The sequence below is a fragment of the Phocoena phocoena genome, chromosome 15 (assembly GCF_963924675.1).
Source record: "Phocoena phocoena chromosome 15, mPhoPho1.1, whole genome shotgun sequence".
Classification (NCBI taxonomy): domain Eukaryota; kingdom Metazoa; phylum Chordata; class Mammalia; order Artiodactyla; family Phocoenidae; genus Phocoena; species Phocoena phocoena.
This window is the reverse complement of record NC_089233.1, coordinates 58,798,343-58,810,959: the sequence shown is the minus strand read 5'-3', so window position 1 is coordinate 58,810,959 and position 12,617 is coordinate 58,798,343. Positions and strand designations below refer to the sequence as shown.

The 12,617-nt window shown below is 44.9% G+C and overlaps 1 protein-coding gene across 1 annotated transcript in view; it reads left to right on the top strand.

The window, feature by feature from the left end:
• Positions 1–12,617, top strand: part of TMC2 (transmembrane channel like 2) — a 63,717-nt gene extending 51,100 nt beyond the window's left edge. The window contains 5 exon segments of the mRNA XM_065893268.1: positions 3,253–3,378; positions 6,703–6,781; positions 7,608–7,719; positions 12,416–12,514; positions 12,517–12,617. Of these exon segments, the coding sequence (XP_065749340.1) occupies positions 3,253–3,378; positions 6,703–6,781; positions 7,608–7,719; positions 12,416–12,514; positions 12,517–12,617 (517 nt within the window).

Here is a 12,617-nt window from a genome sequence, read left to right as displayed (position 1 = left end):
ATTTGGGAAATTCTCAGTCTGTCCAGTTTTCAGAAGACTCTAAAAACAGGTCCACTGTTAGGAAAGCATGCTCTAAGGAGAAAGCCAAGGAGGAGGCTGGACAACATTTTGCTAGTGCTTCTGAAGGATCTGAATATTCATTCACACAGATGATTCTTTTAAGCATGTAACTCGGATCCTCTCAACCATCTCAGCAGAGGCCAGAAATAGAAATGGAATTAGCCAGGAAAGATCTGTGTAGGACCCTCTTGCGTAATGGACTGAATTCCCACAACATACATGGAAGCCCCACCAGGTATTTGAGATTGTTGTATGAGCAGTATCAGAGCTTGGACTGAAAGGGGCAGAGAAGAGACCAAATGAAGGAAAGCTGTTGGACTCCAAATATTCTATAGTCGGTAAACAGGCTGATCAAATCTACTCAGCTGAAACCTGTGCTACTCTTCAAGAAAAAGGAAGGTTGACTCCGAGGCCAGAGTCTTGGCCTGGACGGCAGAGCTGCAGGCAGGCACAGAAGGTTGAGCCGAGAGAAAATCATTCTCAGGCCTTTGAAATCTAATGGAATTTGGCTGACTGGACTTCAAAATTGCTGGGAACTGGTGACCTTTCTTCCTTCCATTTTCTTCCTTTTGGAATTGGAATATCTATAACTGTTATCCTATGGCTGACCCACCATTGTATTTTGGGAGTAAATAACTTGCTTTCTAGTTTCACAGCTCCACAGATAGAGAGAAATTTTGCCCCAAAATGGATCATGCCCAAAGTCTCACCTACACCTGATTTAGATGAGATTTGGGACTTTTGAGTCCATGATATTTAGATGGGATTTTTGGACTCTGAGTTGATGCTGTAATAGGTTGAGACTTCGGGGCATGTAGGGATGGTGGTGAATATATTTTGCAGGTGGAATGAGTGTGAATGTTTGGAGGCCAGAGAGCAGACTGGTGGGCTGAATAATGGCTCCCAAAGATATCCAGGTCCTAATCCCTGGAACCTGTGGATGTTACCTTATACATCAAAATGGTCTTTGCTTATCTGATTAAGGATGTTGAGATGGGGAGATTGTCTGAATTACCCAGATGGGCCCTGAATCACGTGTCCTTATTAGAGGGAGGCAAAGAGATATTTGACTATAGAAGAGCAGTAAGTGATGTGACCTTGAAAGCAGAAAGTGATTTGAAGATTCTATGCTGCTAGCTTTGAAGATAGAGGAAGGGACCATGAGCCAAGGAATGCAGGGAATGAAGCTGTAAAAGTTGAGAAAAAGAAACAGATTCTTCCCTAGAGCCTCCCTCTGAAAGGAGAGCAGCCCTGCTGACACCTTGGTTTCAGTCCAGTGAAACCATTTCAGACTTTTTGGCCTCCAGAACTGTAAGAAAATAATTTGTATTGTTTTAAGCCTCCAGTATGGTAATTGGTTACACAGTAGTCACTGAAAACTAATGCATCATCTAATACGTCATAATTCAATGACAAAATAATCCACATTCTATTGTGACTTAAGCATCACATTTGAAGTCCACTTTTCTTGTTTTTACAAAATGGGTATGCAGTAGTAATTTAAAAAATAATAGGGATTTCCTGGTGGTCCAGTGGTTAGGACTCTGCGTTTTCACTGGCGAGGGTGCGGGTTCAGTTCCTGGTCGAGGAACTAAGATCCCGCAAGCTGCAGGGCACAGCCAAATAATACTACTAATGATAAATTAAATGTTATGATACGGTGATATGCGTGGCACTTGAAATGCTGTCATGTTATAACTACATCATTGCAATTTGTAGTGTGCTGTGCAGCAGTACTAAGCATTGAGATGGCCACAGATGTTTGCTAACACAACTACTCATCTCTGCTATTATAGCACAAAAACAACCAGAGACTATACATAAATAAATGAGCATGGCTGTGTTCCAATAAAACATTTACAGACACTGAAGTTTGAATTTCATACTTCAATTTTTATGTGTCACAAAATATTATTATTCTTTTGATATTTTTCCAATTATTTAAAAATGTAAAAGCCATTCTTAGCCCACAGGCCTTATAAAAACAGGTAACAAGCCAAATTTGGTCCGTGGACCATTGTTTGCTAACCCCTGATTGACACATAAGAGAAAAATGAAGCTTCTAGATGCAACATTTTGGAGGGCACTTATAATTTGACAGCCCCATACTCAATGTTTTATATGAATTCATGTCTATGTCCTCTGAACAATCTGAGACAAATGCTGTTATTATATTTATAATACCATATTGTATATACTATTTTATTATTGTACTATATTATACGGACGTGAAAACCAGGGCAGAGAAATTTTCAGTATCTTGCCCAAAGATATCAAACCTCTGCAGCACTAACCAATAGAACTTTCTATATGAGGGGAAAAAAATCCACATCTGCTCCTCAAATATAGTAGCTATTAGTCACATGACTCCTTGAAATGTGTGACTAAGAAACTGAATTTTTAATTTAATTTAATTTAATTTTAATAACCACATTGAAAAGTACAGCTCTAGTGGGGAGAGTGAGGGTATGAATACAGGCAGAAAGTGAGTAAGTAAGTTGTCCATGGTGTCCCACAGCTAATAAATGGAGGAGAGAGGATTTAAACCAGGAATTTCAAACCATAAATTCCAGTTCTTGGCACCAAAGCTACCAACCAAAAGCCAGGAGCAGACAGTAATCTCTGGGCGGGTATTTGTGGAAGGCAGTCTGCATAATGGTTCTTAGGTATTTGAAGAAAATCAAAATTACTGTTGTAAACTGTCCAAGAGCCTGCCCTAGGTAATACTGGAATTCTCATCTGAAGACTAATTGTAGGTATTTTTGAGTCACCATGAGGCTGTCCATCACATCAGTATCTGGAGAGCTGCCTCCAGGCCCAGGGACCCAGAGGAAGCTCCATGTTGGTCTCATAGCTACATCACAGGCCATTTTCTCCCATGAGAGTATAGGAGAAAACCCATTTTCATCTTGCCGAGGAAGGTACCAGGCACAGGAGACCGAGGTAGTTTGAGAGGTTGTGAGGCCCCGAGGACTTGAAGCTGGGAGCCAGGGTGCTAAGGCAGTTCTAAGCCCTCGCCTACAGAGCAGCCCCACGTGGGGGCTTTTTCCACTGCAGTCCCTGTGGAGAAGAGCTCTGTTCTTCCAGGAGAGTAGTCGTGAGTGGCGGCCTGGACCCTCCAGGGTATGGACACAATTGTTTATGCCATATGAACATCACAGCACGCTATAATGTATTCTCTCCTCTTTCCAGTGGGAAAAACAGAATGTATGACGTCATCCAAGAGACGGTCGAAAACGATTTCCCAACCTTCCTGGGCAAGATTTTTGCTTTCCTCGCCAATCCAGGCCTGATCATTCCAGCCATCCTGCTGATGTTGTAAGTTAGCCAGGGGCTATGGCTCTGCCTCGTGGAAACCTCCCCGAGACTTCCTTGGCAGGTCCTTCTTTCTTGCCCCCTCAATCTGGATTTCCCAGAAGCAGATCCTCAGACAAAGACTTAAACGCAATCTAAATTGCAATTGGAGAGAGCAGTGTGTGTAGGGAAGTAAGACAGAGAAGGGACAGGAAGGTGCATTCTTACTACTGGGGTGACTTTAATCCTGCTGGGAGTTCTGGGAAAGTGTGCCTCTGAGTTATCCCGCTCAAGGGTGAGGGATCCGGGGCATCTGTAGACCAGCTCCCATCCATCACTGGTTGAGTGTTGCTGGGAGATGTGGAAGGGAAGAGGCGTTGGTTAATTGCCCGGCAGTTTGAACCAGCTGCCTTCATGGACAGAATGGTTTCCGAGTGTGGGGCGGGGCTACACTGGCAGCTGTAAGTCTTTCAGTAAGCACACTGAAGATAGGGCCCAAAGCATAAGGTGAGTACTGACATTGTCTGCAGCACCCTCCAAAACATCCACTGGAAATATCAAAGACCCCTTCCCCAAGAAAGCTGAGGCCTGATGCAGCCTGTCCCTGGCTGGGTCCGCAGGACTTCTCTACAGAGCACCCCGTGCACTAGAGTGTTCGGTGCATTTGTCACCATCCCTCTCACAGACTGAAGATGTGGGTGGGTTTGGCGATATCTGTATCCCCAACACCAGCCCCATGCCTGGGGCGTAGGAGGCAAACAATGAACGCTCAAGGAAGGAGCAGGGCAGGAAATTGTGAAATATTCCTAACGTACAGAAACATACAGACAAGCATGTACAAGATCACAAGATTAAACAGATGTTAACATTTAGCAATATTTGCTTCAGACCAGTCTCTTTTTAAAAGAAAGAAATGTTACACTTCAAGCCCCACCCAGTCTTTCTCTCTCCCTCCCTCTCCAAAGGAGACCACTATTTGGATTAGTTTTCATCATTTCCAATCTGGACCATTTAATCACGTGTATGTACTATTGCTTTCTGAGTTCAAAAATTTTTCATGACTCGTTCAGACTACACAGCTTTCCTCACTCACGCTATGTTTGGGGGACTTTTTCATGTGGATACATGAGCACACATTTTCATGGCTCTGCTGCATTCCATTGTGTCGCAAAAATAATCAATAAACAATCTGTAATAGGAATAGAAAAGAGTTTTATTTGAGCCAAACTGAGGACTATCGCCCAGAAGACAGCTTCTTAGATAACTCTGAGAAGTTGCTCCAGAGAAGCATGGTTTTCAGCACAATTTTATATCTTGACAGAACAAAGAACATTAAACAAATCAGGGATACATTCTTTCAAGGTTTCAAAAAAAAAAAAAAACAGATCAGCACATACACAGCGAGTCAGCATGGCCTTGGCATCTGGGAAGCAAATCTTATTATCAAAGGAGGACCAGCATTGGAATCCTAGGAAAGGAGACATTTAATCTTTATTTTTCACATGGACATTCTTTACTTCTGGTCAATGTGCCCTTTTCTTTCATAATTAAAATAGATATAGGAGGTCCCTGGTGGCCTAGTGGTTAGGATTCTGGGCTTTTACTGCCGTGTCTCGGGTTCAATCCCTGGTCAGGGAACTGAGATCCCGCAAGTCGCGAGGTCACCAAAAAAAAAAAAAGCAGATGTACAATGTATGCTTGATAGGTCACAAGCAGGCTGCTTTAGTTAGCATAAAATTCAAGTTAGCTCATGTATAAACCAGAATGACTTCCCCATACCTCAATATGTGAAAATTTCTTTTATCAGTTGTGTGATTAAACCACCATTTCTCTGCATAGAGATAGGTTGTTTCCACTTTTTGGCTATCTCCTTATATGTCTCCTTGCGCGCATATTACAGTTTTCTCTAAGATAGACTTCTAGAAGTGGTATTGCTGGGTCATAGGTATGCGTTTCTTCAATCTTTGAAGATAGTGCTGAATTGCTCTCCAAAATAGGTGTGTTTCCTTACATCCTTGACTTCAGACATCCTCTGCTTCTAGTCCCGGCATGAAGGAGGGCTGACATGGTAGTGACAACCACCTGAGGAAATTCTGGAACCCAGACACCAAACCTGACCTTACGGGGCGGGACGGCACAGGGAAATGCTAAACAGCCTCAGGAGGAACACAGCCACCCAGGAGCATTTTATCTTCTCTGATCTCTGGTTCCTCCCTAACAAATGGGCTATGAGTTAGGAGAGAGGGCAAGGCCTCGTGGGCGCCTTCCCAACAGATGGTGGTCCCTTGCCTGTCCTCCTTCTGGCCTCTTGTCGCCCACGGTCCTCTGAGTCTTTGCTTCAGGAAGCTCACGGGACAGCCTCTGACCCATACTCTACCAAAGGCTGCGTGGTTCCTCCCTTCTGCCTGTAAGAGAGCTCAAGGATTCTGCTGAAGTGGCTCCACCTCAGGATCCACCCTGAGGGCAAGGATCAGAAGACCCAAGAAAAGTGACAGACAAGGACAGGCTGTTGGAGCACCCAGTCCAGGAGGCATCCCGGGCTTTTGTGGCCCCTCCTTCTCAGGTGGTACATCCAGGACAAGCCCCAAATCCTAGATCCTGTGAAAAGGAAGCCCAGGCTATAGCCTCAAAGGACACCCAGCCACCCAGTCAGCCAGTGGGGGCTGGACTCTGAAAACCACAAGCCCAGGACAGACATTCCCATCAGTGCACCCTGGGTAGAGGGCCTTTGGGGTCTGTGCAGTTGTGTTTCTAGGCAAGCTTGGAGCAGGTCACTTAGCACCTCTCTCTCCCCTCTCCGCACTTGAAGGCTTTGGCATCAAATATGGTCTCCGACAAGTGCAAATAGATAGGGCGGCCTTGGGCAAGTGACTTAAACTCTCTGCATTCCAAGATGCTGACCTGTAAAGACGGGAGTCATCCTTTCTTCTTCACAGGGTTTCATCAAAACCAGTGAGACGTGCAGTGGGATGCACATGGCACAGAGCCTGACACAGGGCAGGTATCCAGGAAACACAAGCAGCTGTTTCTGCAGACAAGAAACCCTGCCTCTCCCCTGCCCCTTCAGGTTCCCCAGAAGAGGACTGATTCCTTTAGTTAACCTTTATTAAACACTCTGAGAACTAGAAATGTGTTCAATAAAATAGAGAGAGAACAGGGATGTCCAAGACCTTGTCAATGATGTTAAGTGGAGAACTTAAGATGATGGTAAGACCTCCCTCCACCCTGCCCAGAGGCAAATCCTGGTCACCTATTCCAGGAAGCCTGTTGTGATTCTTCAGGAAATGTGTCCAGCTCTTGCCATTTTCCAAGATCACAGTACCCCCGGAGCATGCTTTTCTCTTGCAGCCTGGCCATTTACTACCTGAACTCAGTTTCCAAAAGCCTTTCCCGAGCTAATGCCCAGCTGAGAAAGAAAATCCAAGCGGTGAGTCTGTCGGGCATTTTCATTCAAAAAGATGTTATGTTTTTGGTTTTTGCTAATTTGCTCTTTGAGCCCAGTTGTATTCTTTAAATGGCTTTCCTCTAAACCAAACCCCAAATTATCTGCATGGTAGGAAGCAGCCTTGAGAGACTCAATGACATGCATTTATATTCTGAGGGTATTTGGGAATACATAACAGTAATGACTTAAATTTTGAGCGGTTGCTAAAGAACAGGAGAAACTCAATAGATTAAACCAACGTTCATACACAATGAAACCAGTACCCACAGTAATTCCTACCTATTAAAACTAAAACTAGAAATACTAAAGAAAGCAGCATTGTCAGAACACCATAGTGCTTGTGCCCCATGACCTAAGGAGTCTCTTAAGTCCCCTCCACACTGGGGCAGCCTCTCTCAACATCTGCTGACACGCTGACTGCCTCTTCTGCTCTCCCAGCCCCCAACCCCACCTTCTTCACCCTCCCTAAGCCCTGCCTTCCTTGCTTCCTCACCCCCTCTTCTGGAACTAATCTCATCAGCCTCACTGCCAGTTCCCCACCCACACTTCCTTCTGTTGCTCTCACTGTCCTCCTGCCCAGGTATAGAAAACCATTGAAATACAGGATTGGCAGAGGTTCTGTTCTCCCCGGCCAGATGTTCCTTCAAATGCCATGCAAACCTGAGTCCCAGGTGCCCTCTCCAACCAGCGGTGAGGACAAGAACCGGCTATTTAAGGTGGCTGCCCTCTAGATCTCACCATCCTGGGCTCCAAAACTCAAACACTCATTTCCCTGACCAGGATCAACCTTTCATTTTTTTCCCTGCAGCTACGTGAAGTTGAAAAGAGCCACAAATCTTTCAAAGGCAGAGCCACAGCCAGAGATTCAGAGGACACAGCTAAACGCAACTCCAAAAATGCCACCCAGCTCACCAAAGAAGGTAAATTCTATTTCACGATGATTACTTTTACAACGCCACGTGGGAAAATGTAAAGAGCAAATGCTGTGAAATCAGATACATCTAGGATTGAAATCAGATTTCTGGCAATTATTAGCTGTATGAAGTTGGGCAAAATAAAACAAGAGTGAATCACAGGCAACCTCGAGGGGTGGTACAAATGAGGTGGGATTATGCATGTGAAGTGCTACACAGACTTCCTGGCACAGAGAACCAATGAACGTGAGCTGGTAGGAGGAGGAGGAATGTCTGTAAAATGGGGAAATATCAGGGTTGTTTCCCTCATTTCTATCCCCTGAGTCTCTCACATTTTCTATGGTGGTGGTTCTTAGTCATTTCATCTTCGTTTCTGAAATGACTTTGTCTTCTTCACTCTCATTCCCGAGTCTGTCATTTCCCGTGTCATATCCTCTTAATATCTGGCTATTTAACCCAATGTAGGAGCATTGGGTTTGTGTCCCATCCAGATCCTTTAAGATGCTCTGAGGTTGGCTGACATGGATCACAGCTGCCAGGGATGGAGGAGGTATTTGTTTTGTGTGTTGTTTTAAGCATTTTCTTTAGGAGGAGAAATTGGGAGATTTGCATCTAGCAGCTGCTACTCCCACCAGAACCAGTTTGTATTCTCTTAGGGAAAAGAGCAGCACTGGAATAGCTAGGATAACAGGGTGAGAAAAAGCCACACACATTCCAAAAAAGGTGTCACAGAGCTTCAGAGGTGAATAATCACAGACCATCTCTACCTTGGGGGTGAGGAAAGGTCAAATTGAAAGAGACCATCTCTGAGCTGATCTCATTTTCCAAGGATTGTCCCTGTGTCAAAATTAAAGTGTCAATATGCGGTAATTTTGACCTTCGATGTGGAAATTGAATGAGATGCACAAGAAACGGCTGGGAGTTTAGGAGTTAGAATTTTTAGTGCAGAAATTACTTATCATTTATTTGATGCCTTTGTAACATATAGGCATCTCTAGGAAACAGAACCAAGAAGAATTTAAGCACATAGCAGTATTTCCCTGAAGATGAAAATCCTCAGTTCTCGAGCTCCAATAGTGCAGAGAGTGACTGTAGAAGCAGATCCGGAGCAAGAAAGGGTACCTGTGTGTGTCCCTAGCAAACACTTGTTGATATTGGAATAGCAATAAGTATTAAAATAAGCCATAAACAAGTGGATGTTACAAAAAGAGGACAAGAGGTCTATGTCAATGTAGAACCTATTCCTGGTAAGTCTCCAAAATATATGGAAGGCATTTCAAAACTACAGACATTCTTGTCAGCAAGATCAGCTGCAGTCCACCAATAGCTTGGAAGCCTCATTGAGAGATGGAATGCAGAAGAGCGAACGGCTGGCACTTATTGTGGAGCAGAAGAAAGTGTTTTGGAGGGGCTTTTTTGTTTGTTTGTTTTTATTATTTATTTATTTTGGCTGCGCTGGGTCTTCATTGTGGCATGCAGGATCTTTAGTTGCAGCATGAGGGCTTAGTTGCAGCATGCGGACTCTTAGTCGCGACGTGGACTCTTTATTGCGACATGCGGACTCTTAGTTGCGGCATGTGAACTCTTAATTGCAGCATGCATGCAGGATCTAGTTCCCAGACCACGGGTTGAACACTGGCCCCCTGCATTTGGAGAGTGGAGTCTTACCCACAGGACCACCAAGGAAGTCCCTATAGAAGGTGTTTGAATTCACTTAATTTTTTCACACAGGGCAGGAAATGGAGTAAATGTGATACTATGTTGTCATATCACCAACAAAAACAAGACAAAAAAATGGAATGAACCTATTTGGACACCGATGGAAGGAAAAAATAGGTTTATAAAACATTTAACATGAGAAAGCAAGAAAGTTACATTGGTTTGACAGTGGTCCATTCATGTGCCCATGATCTTGGGTGGCCTCGGCCTGCAGTGGCTTTAAGCAAGGTTTTGGTTCCCGGCCACAGATTAAGGTAGGGTTGCAGCAAGTGAGAGTGCAGAATCCTAGCCACTAGACGAATGGTCAGTGATAAGGCCCTGACCCTTCAGCTTTGCAGAAAAGAGTTCCCACAAAGAAGGAAAGTAGTGAAACAAAGTGTTTATTAGGAGGAAAAAGTACAGTACTTGTGGATAGACACACGGGTGGGCTGTGAGAGAGAGTCACGCCCTTGTGGTAATTTAAATCACTTATATGGGGCATTTCTTCTGGGTTTCCTTTGGCCTATCATTTTGATTTGCCTGGTTCTGAGTCTGTATTTGGTATATCTCAGGGTCCTCCCCTGTGTGTGTGAGCATCTCTCAGCCAAGATGGATTCCAGCAAAGAGGCCTATGGGTGGCCTTGACATCACTCCCCTTTTGACCTCCAAGTAGCTTTCTAGTCAGGAAGGTCTCCTTGACTTGAAGAATGAGAAATATGTGGTCTTTTATCTCTCATCTGGGCAGGACCCAGCCTCCTCTCTTGATCGTCCTGCTATTGATATTTTGGAGTTTCTTCTGTCCATGTGGAATGAACTCCAGCTGCTTACCCTTGGGGGGTGGCCCCATCTATCTCCTACCTCACCTACAGTCCCACTGTTCCTGTCCACCTTACCCACTCCCTTCCCCTCCTTTCTCTACTGCTGCTGATCTAAAGTTTGCCCCTCTCCAAATTTGAATTTTTTATTACAGATCTAAAGCTCTTTCTTTCCATTTTATGCTGATTAAGTCAATATTACAGTATATGAAAGGGTTATGTGAACACATCAGTGGGACTAGGGTGTGGGGGAGAGCTGAGGAAGATGGTTAATCTTTCCCTGGAAAACTCCAGTAGCCTCTGTTGCTGCCCTCATTTAGCTTCTCTTTCTTGAAGTTAGCACTAGAATGACACTGATGTAACAAACAGGCCAAAAACAGCTAATGGCTCAAACACAATAAAACTTTATTTCTCACTCCATAATGTCCAAATTGGGTGTTTCCACTTGATGACCAATTTCTTCCCAAGTGGTAATATTAACGTAAGTTTGTGTGCCTGATGCCAAAATATTGGCTCTCTGTGCACTGATGCCAAAAGGAAATATGAAGACAGAGTTCTGGAGGAACGAGAAAGAGTACCTTTATTCTTTGCCAGGCAAAGAGGGAACACAGTGGGCTAGGGCCTCAAGAACTGTGCTCCCCTCCCTAGGGAATAGAGGTTTATATCCCAGAGGTAGGTGGTCAGGCTCAAAGTAATGAAGGTCTTGCATGTTTTTCTTTTCTTCTGCAAATTTACAGCCAAAGCTGGCCTCAGGCGGCTCAGCAACCAGATCTGGTGTCCCTGAAGTTATCAAGACATTCTTTTTGAAATGCAGAATGCTACAGGGGAGTGTAGGGGGAGAAGAATGCCAGGTGCAGAGAACAATTCCTATGGAGTCAGAGAGTAATTAGCTTTGTTTAGCTTTGTGAAGGACAAGTCTAGCTACAAGTGTTTGTTAGTAGTAACCGCTAAAGAATAACCAAGATTGCTTAACTCTTTCAGGCCTGTTTATTCTGTTTCCCCAGCCTGCTCATTGTTTCCTTATTTTCCTTGTTTATCAGAAAAGAAAAGTCTCATTTCTATTTAAGTCTTATTTCTATTTTTGCTGCAACATGCCCAACGCACAGTGAGGCCAAACAAACTGAAACGTCGGAGTTTGGAGCAGAGAAAGGTTTATTGCAGTGTCATGCAAGGAGACAGGTGGCTCATGCCCTAAAAGTCCCAATCTCCCCAGAGGGTTTCAGCAAAGCATTTTTAAAAGCTAGGTGAGGGAAGGGGATCATGAGGTGTGTGATCAGCTCATGCAGTTTTCTGATTGGCTGATGGTGAGGGAACAGGGTGGTGTCACAGGGGTTAATGTTATCAGTCCTTAGGCTCCAGGAGGCCTGGGGCTATGTGCTCATGGTCATCAAGTAGTTAACCTCTTCCATTTGGTGGGGTGTTTTCACATCTATGAAACAACTCAGGAAATGTGCATCAACTACTGTTATGTAGGTACTTCAGAGAACAGCTAAAGCAGAGGATATGGGGGAAAGCCTGTCCCAGGAAGGCCCCATAGGGTCCTGCTCCGTTACAGTGATGTGGGGAACCCTGGCTCTGTCCATCCTGTGATTCTACCTGCAGCAAGCGGGGACGGGGAGGAGCCTGGAAGTCACACATGGACATGGTGCCCATCAAAGCCTGGGCTTCAGCCACAGGCCATACCATCCACGATGTAAGCTTAGTCTATCTCTATGTCCCTGGAACTGGATTTGGTGAAGAACAAGCCAGTAATTGCCCCCAACTCAGAGTTGAAGGAGGGAAACAAGTAAGAGAAAGAGCTGGAAATGGATCTGATTAGCAGGAGCACCATTCTGGGGCTGATACGAACAGTTTCCACAACCCTATTATCATATTTGACCCTGGTAGCCACCTGTGAGGCTGTTATTATTGCTCCAATTTTATTCTCAAGAAAACCAGGCTCACAGAGTCTAGCCTAAGGCCAGCATTCAAAATCTAGTTCTCCAGCCAGCTCCTCCTACACAGCTGTTTGTGCCAAGACTAGGCCAAGGTGCACCTAGATGCCTGAGGGTGATCCGACCATTCTCACATCACTAAAAAGGACTGAAAGCTAATGACAGCACAGGGCAGCTCCAGAGAGCTCCAGTTCCACACCAGAAAACTGTAGGGAAACCTCCCACATCCTCATTCTTGTCTTGTTCATTTTGCAGGGACCGCACATCACCCTGCTAGCCCAAGCCAGACCCTGGACCAGAAGGCGTAGGGCTCTAGGGCCTCCAGTTCTGCTGGCAGGACTGTGTCGCCTGCCTCCCAGCAGCCCCTGGCGTCAGACCAGACTCTGGCCAAGCCCAGCCTCAGGCTTGTCCTTGGAGGTCAGCCTCTGGAAGGAATGCTCAGAGACCTCCCCACTGA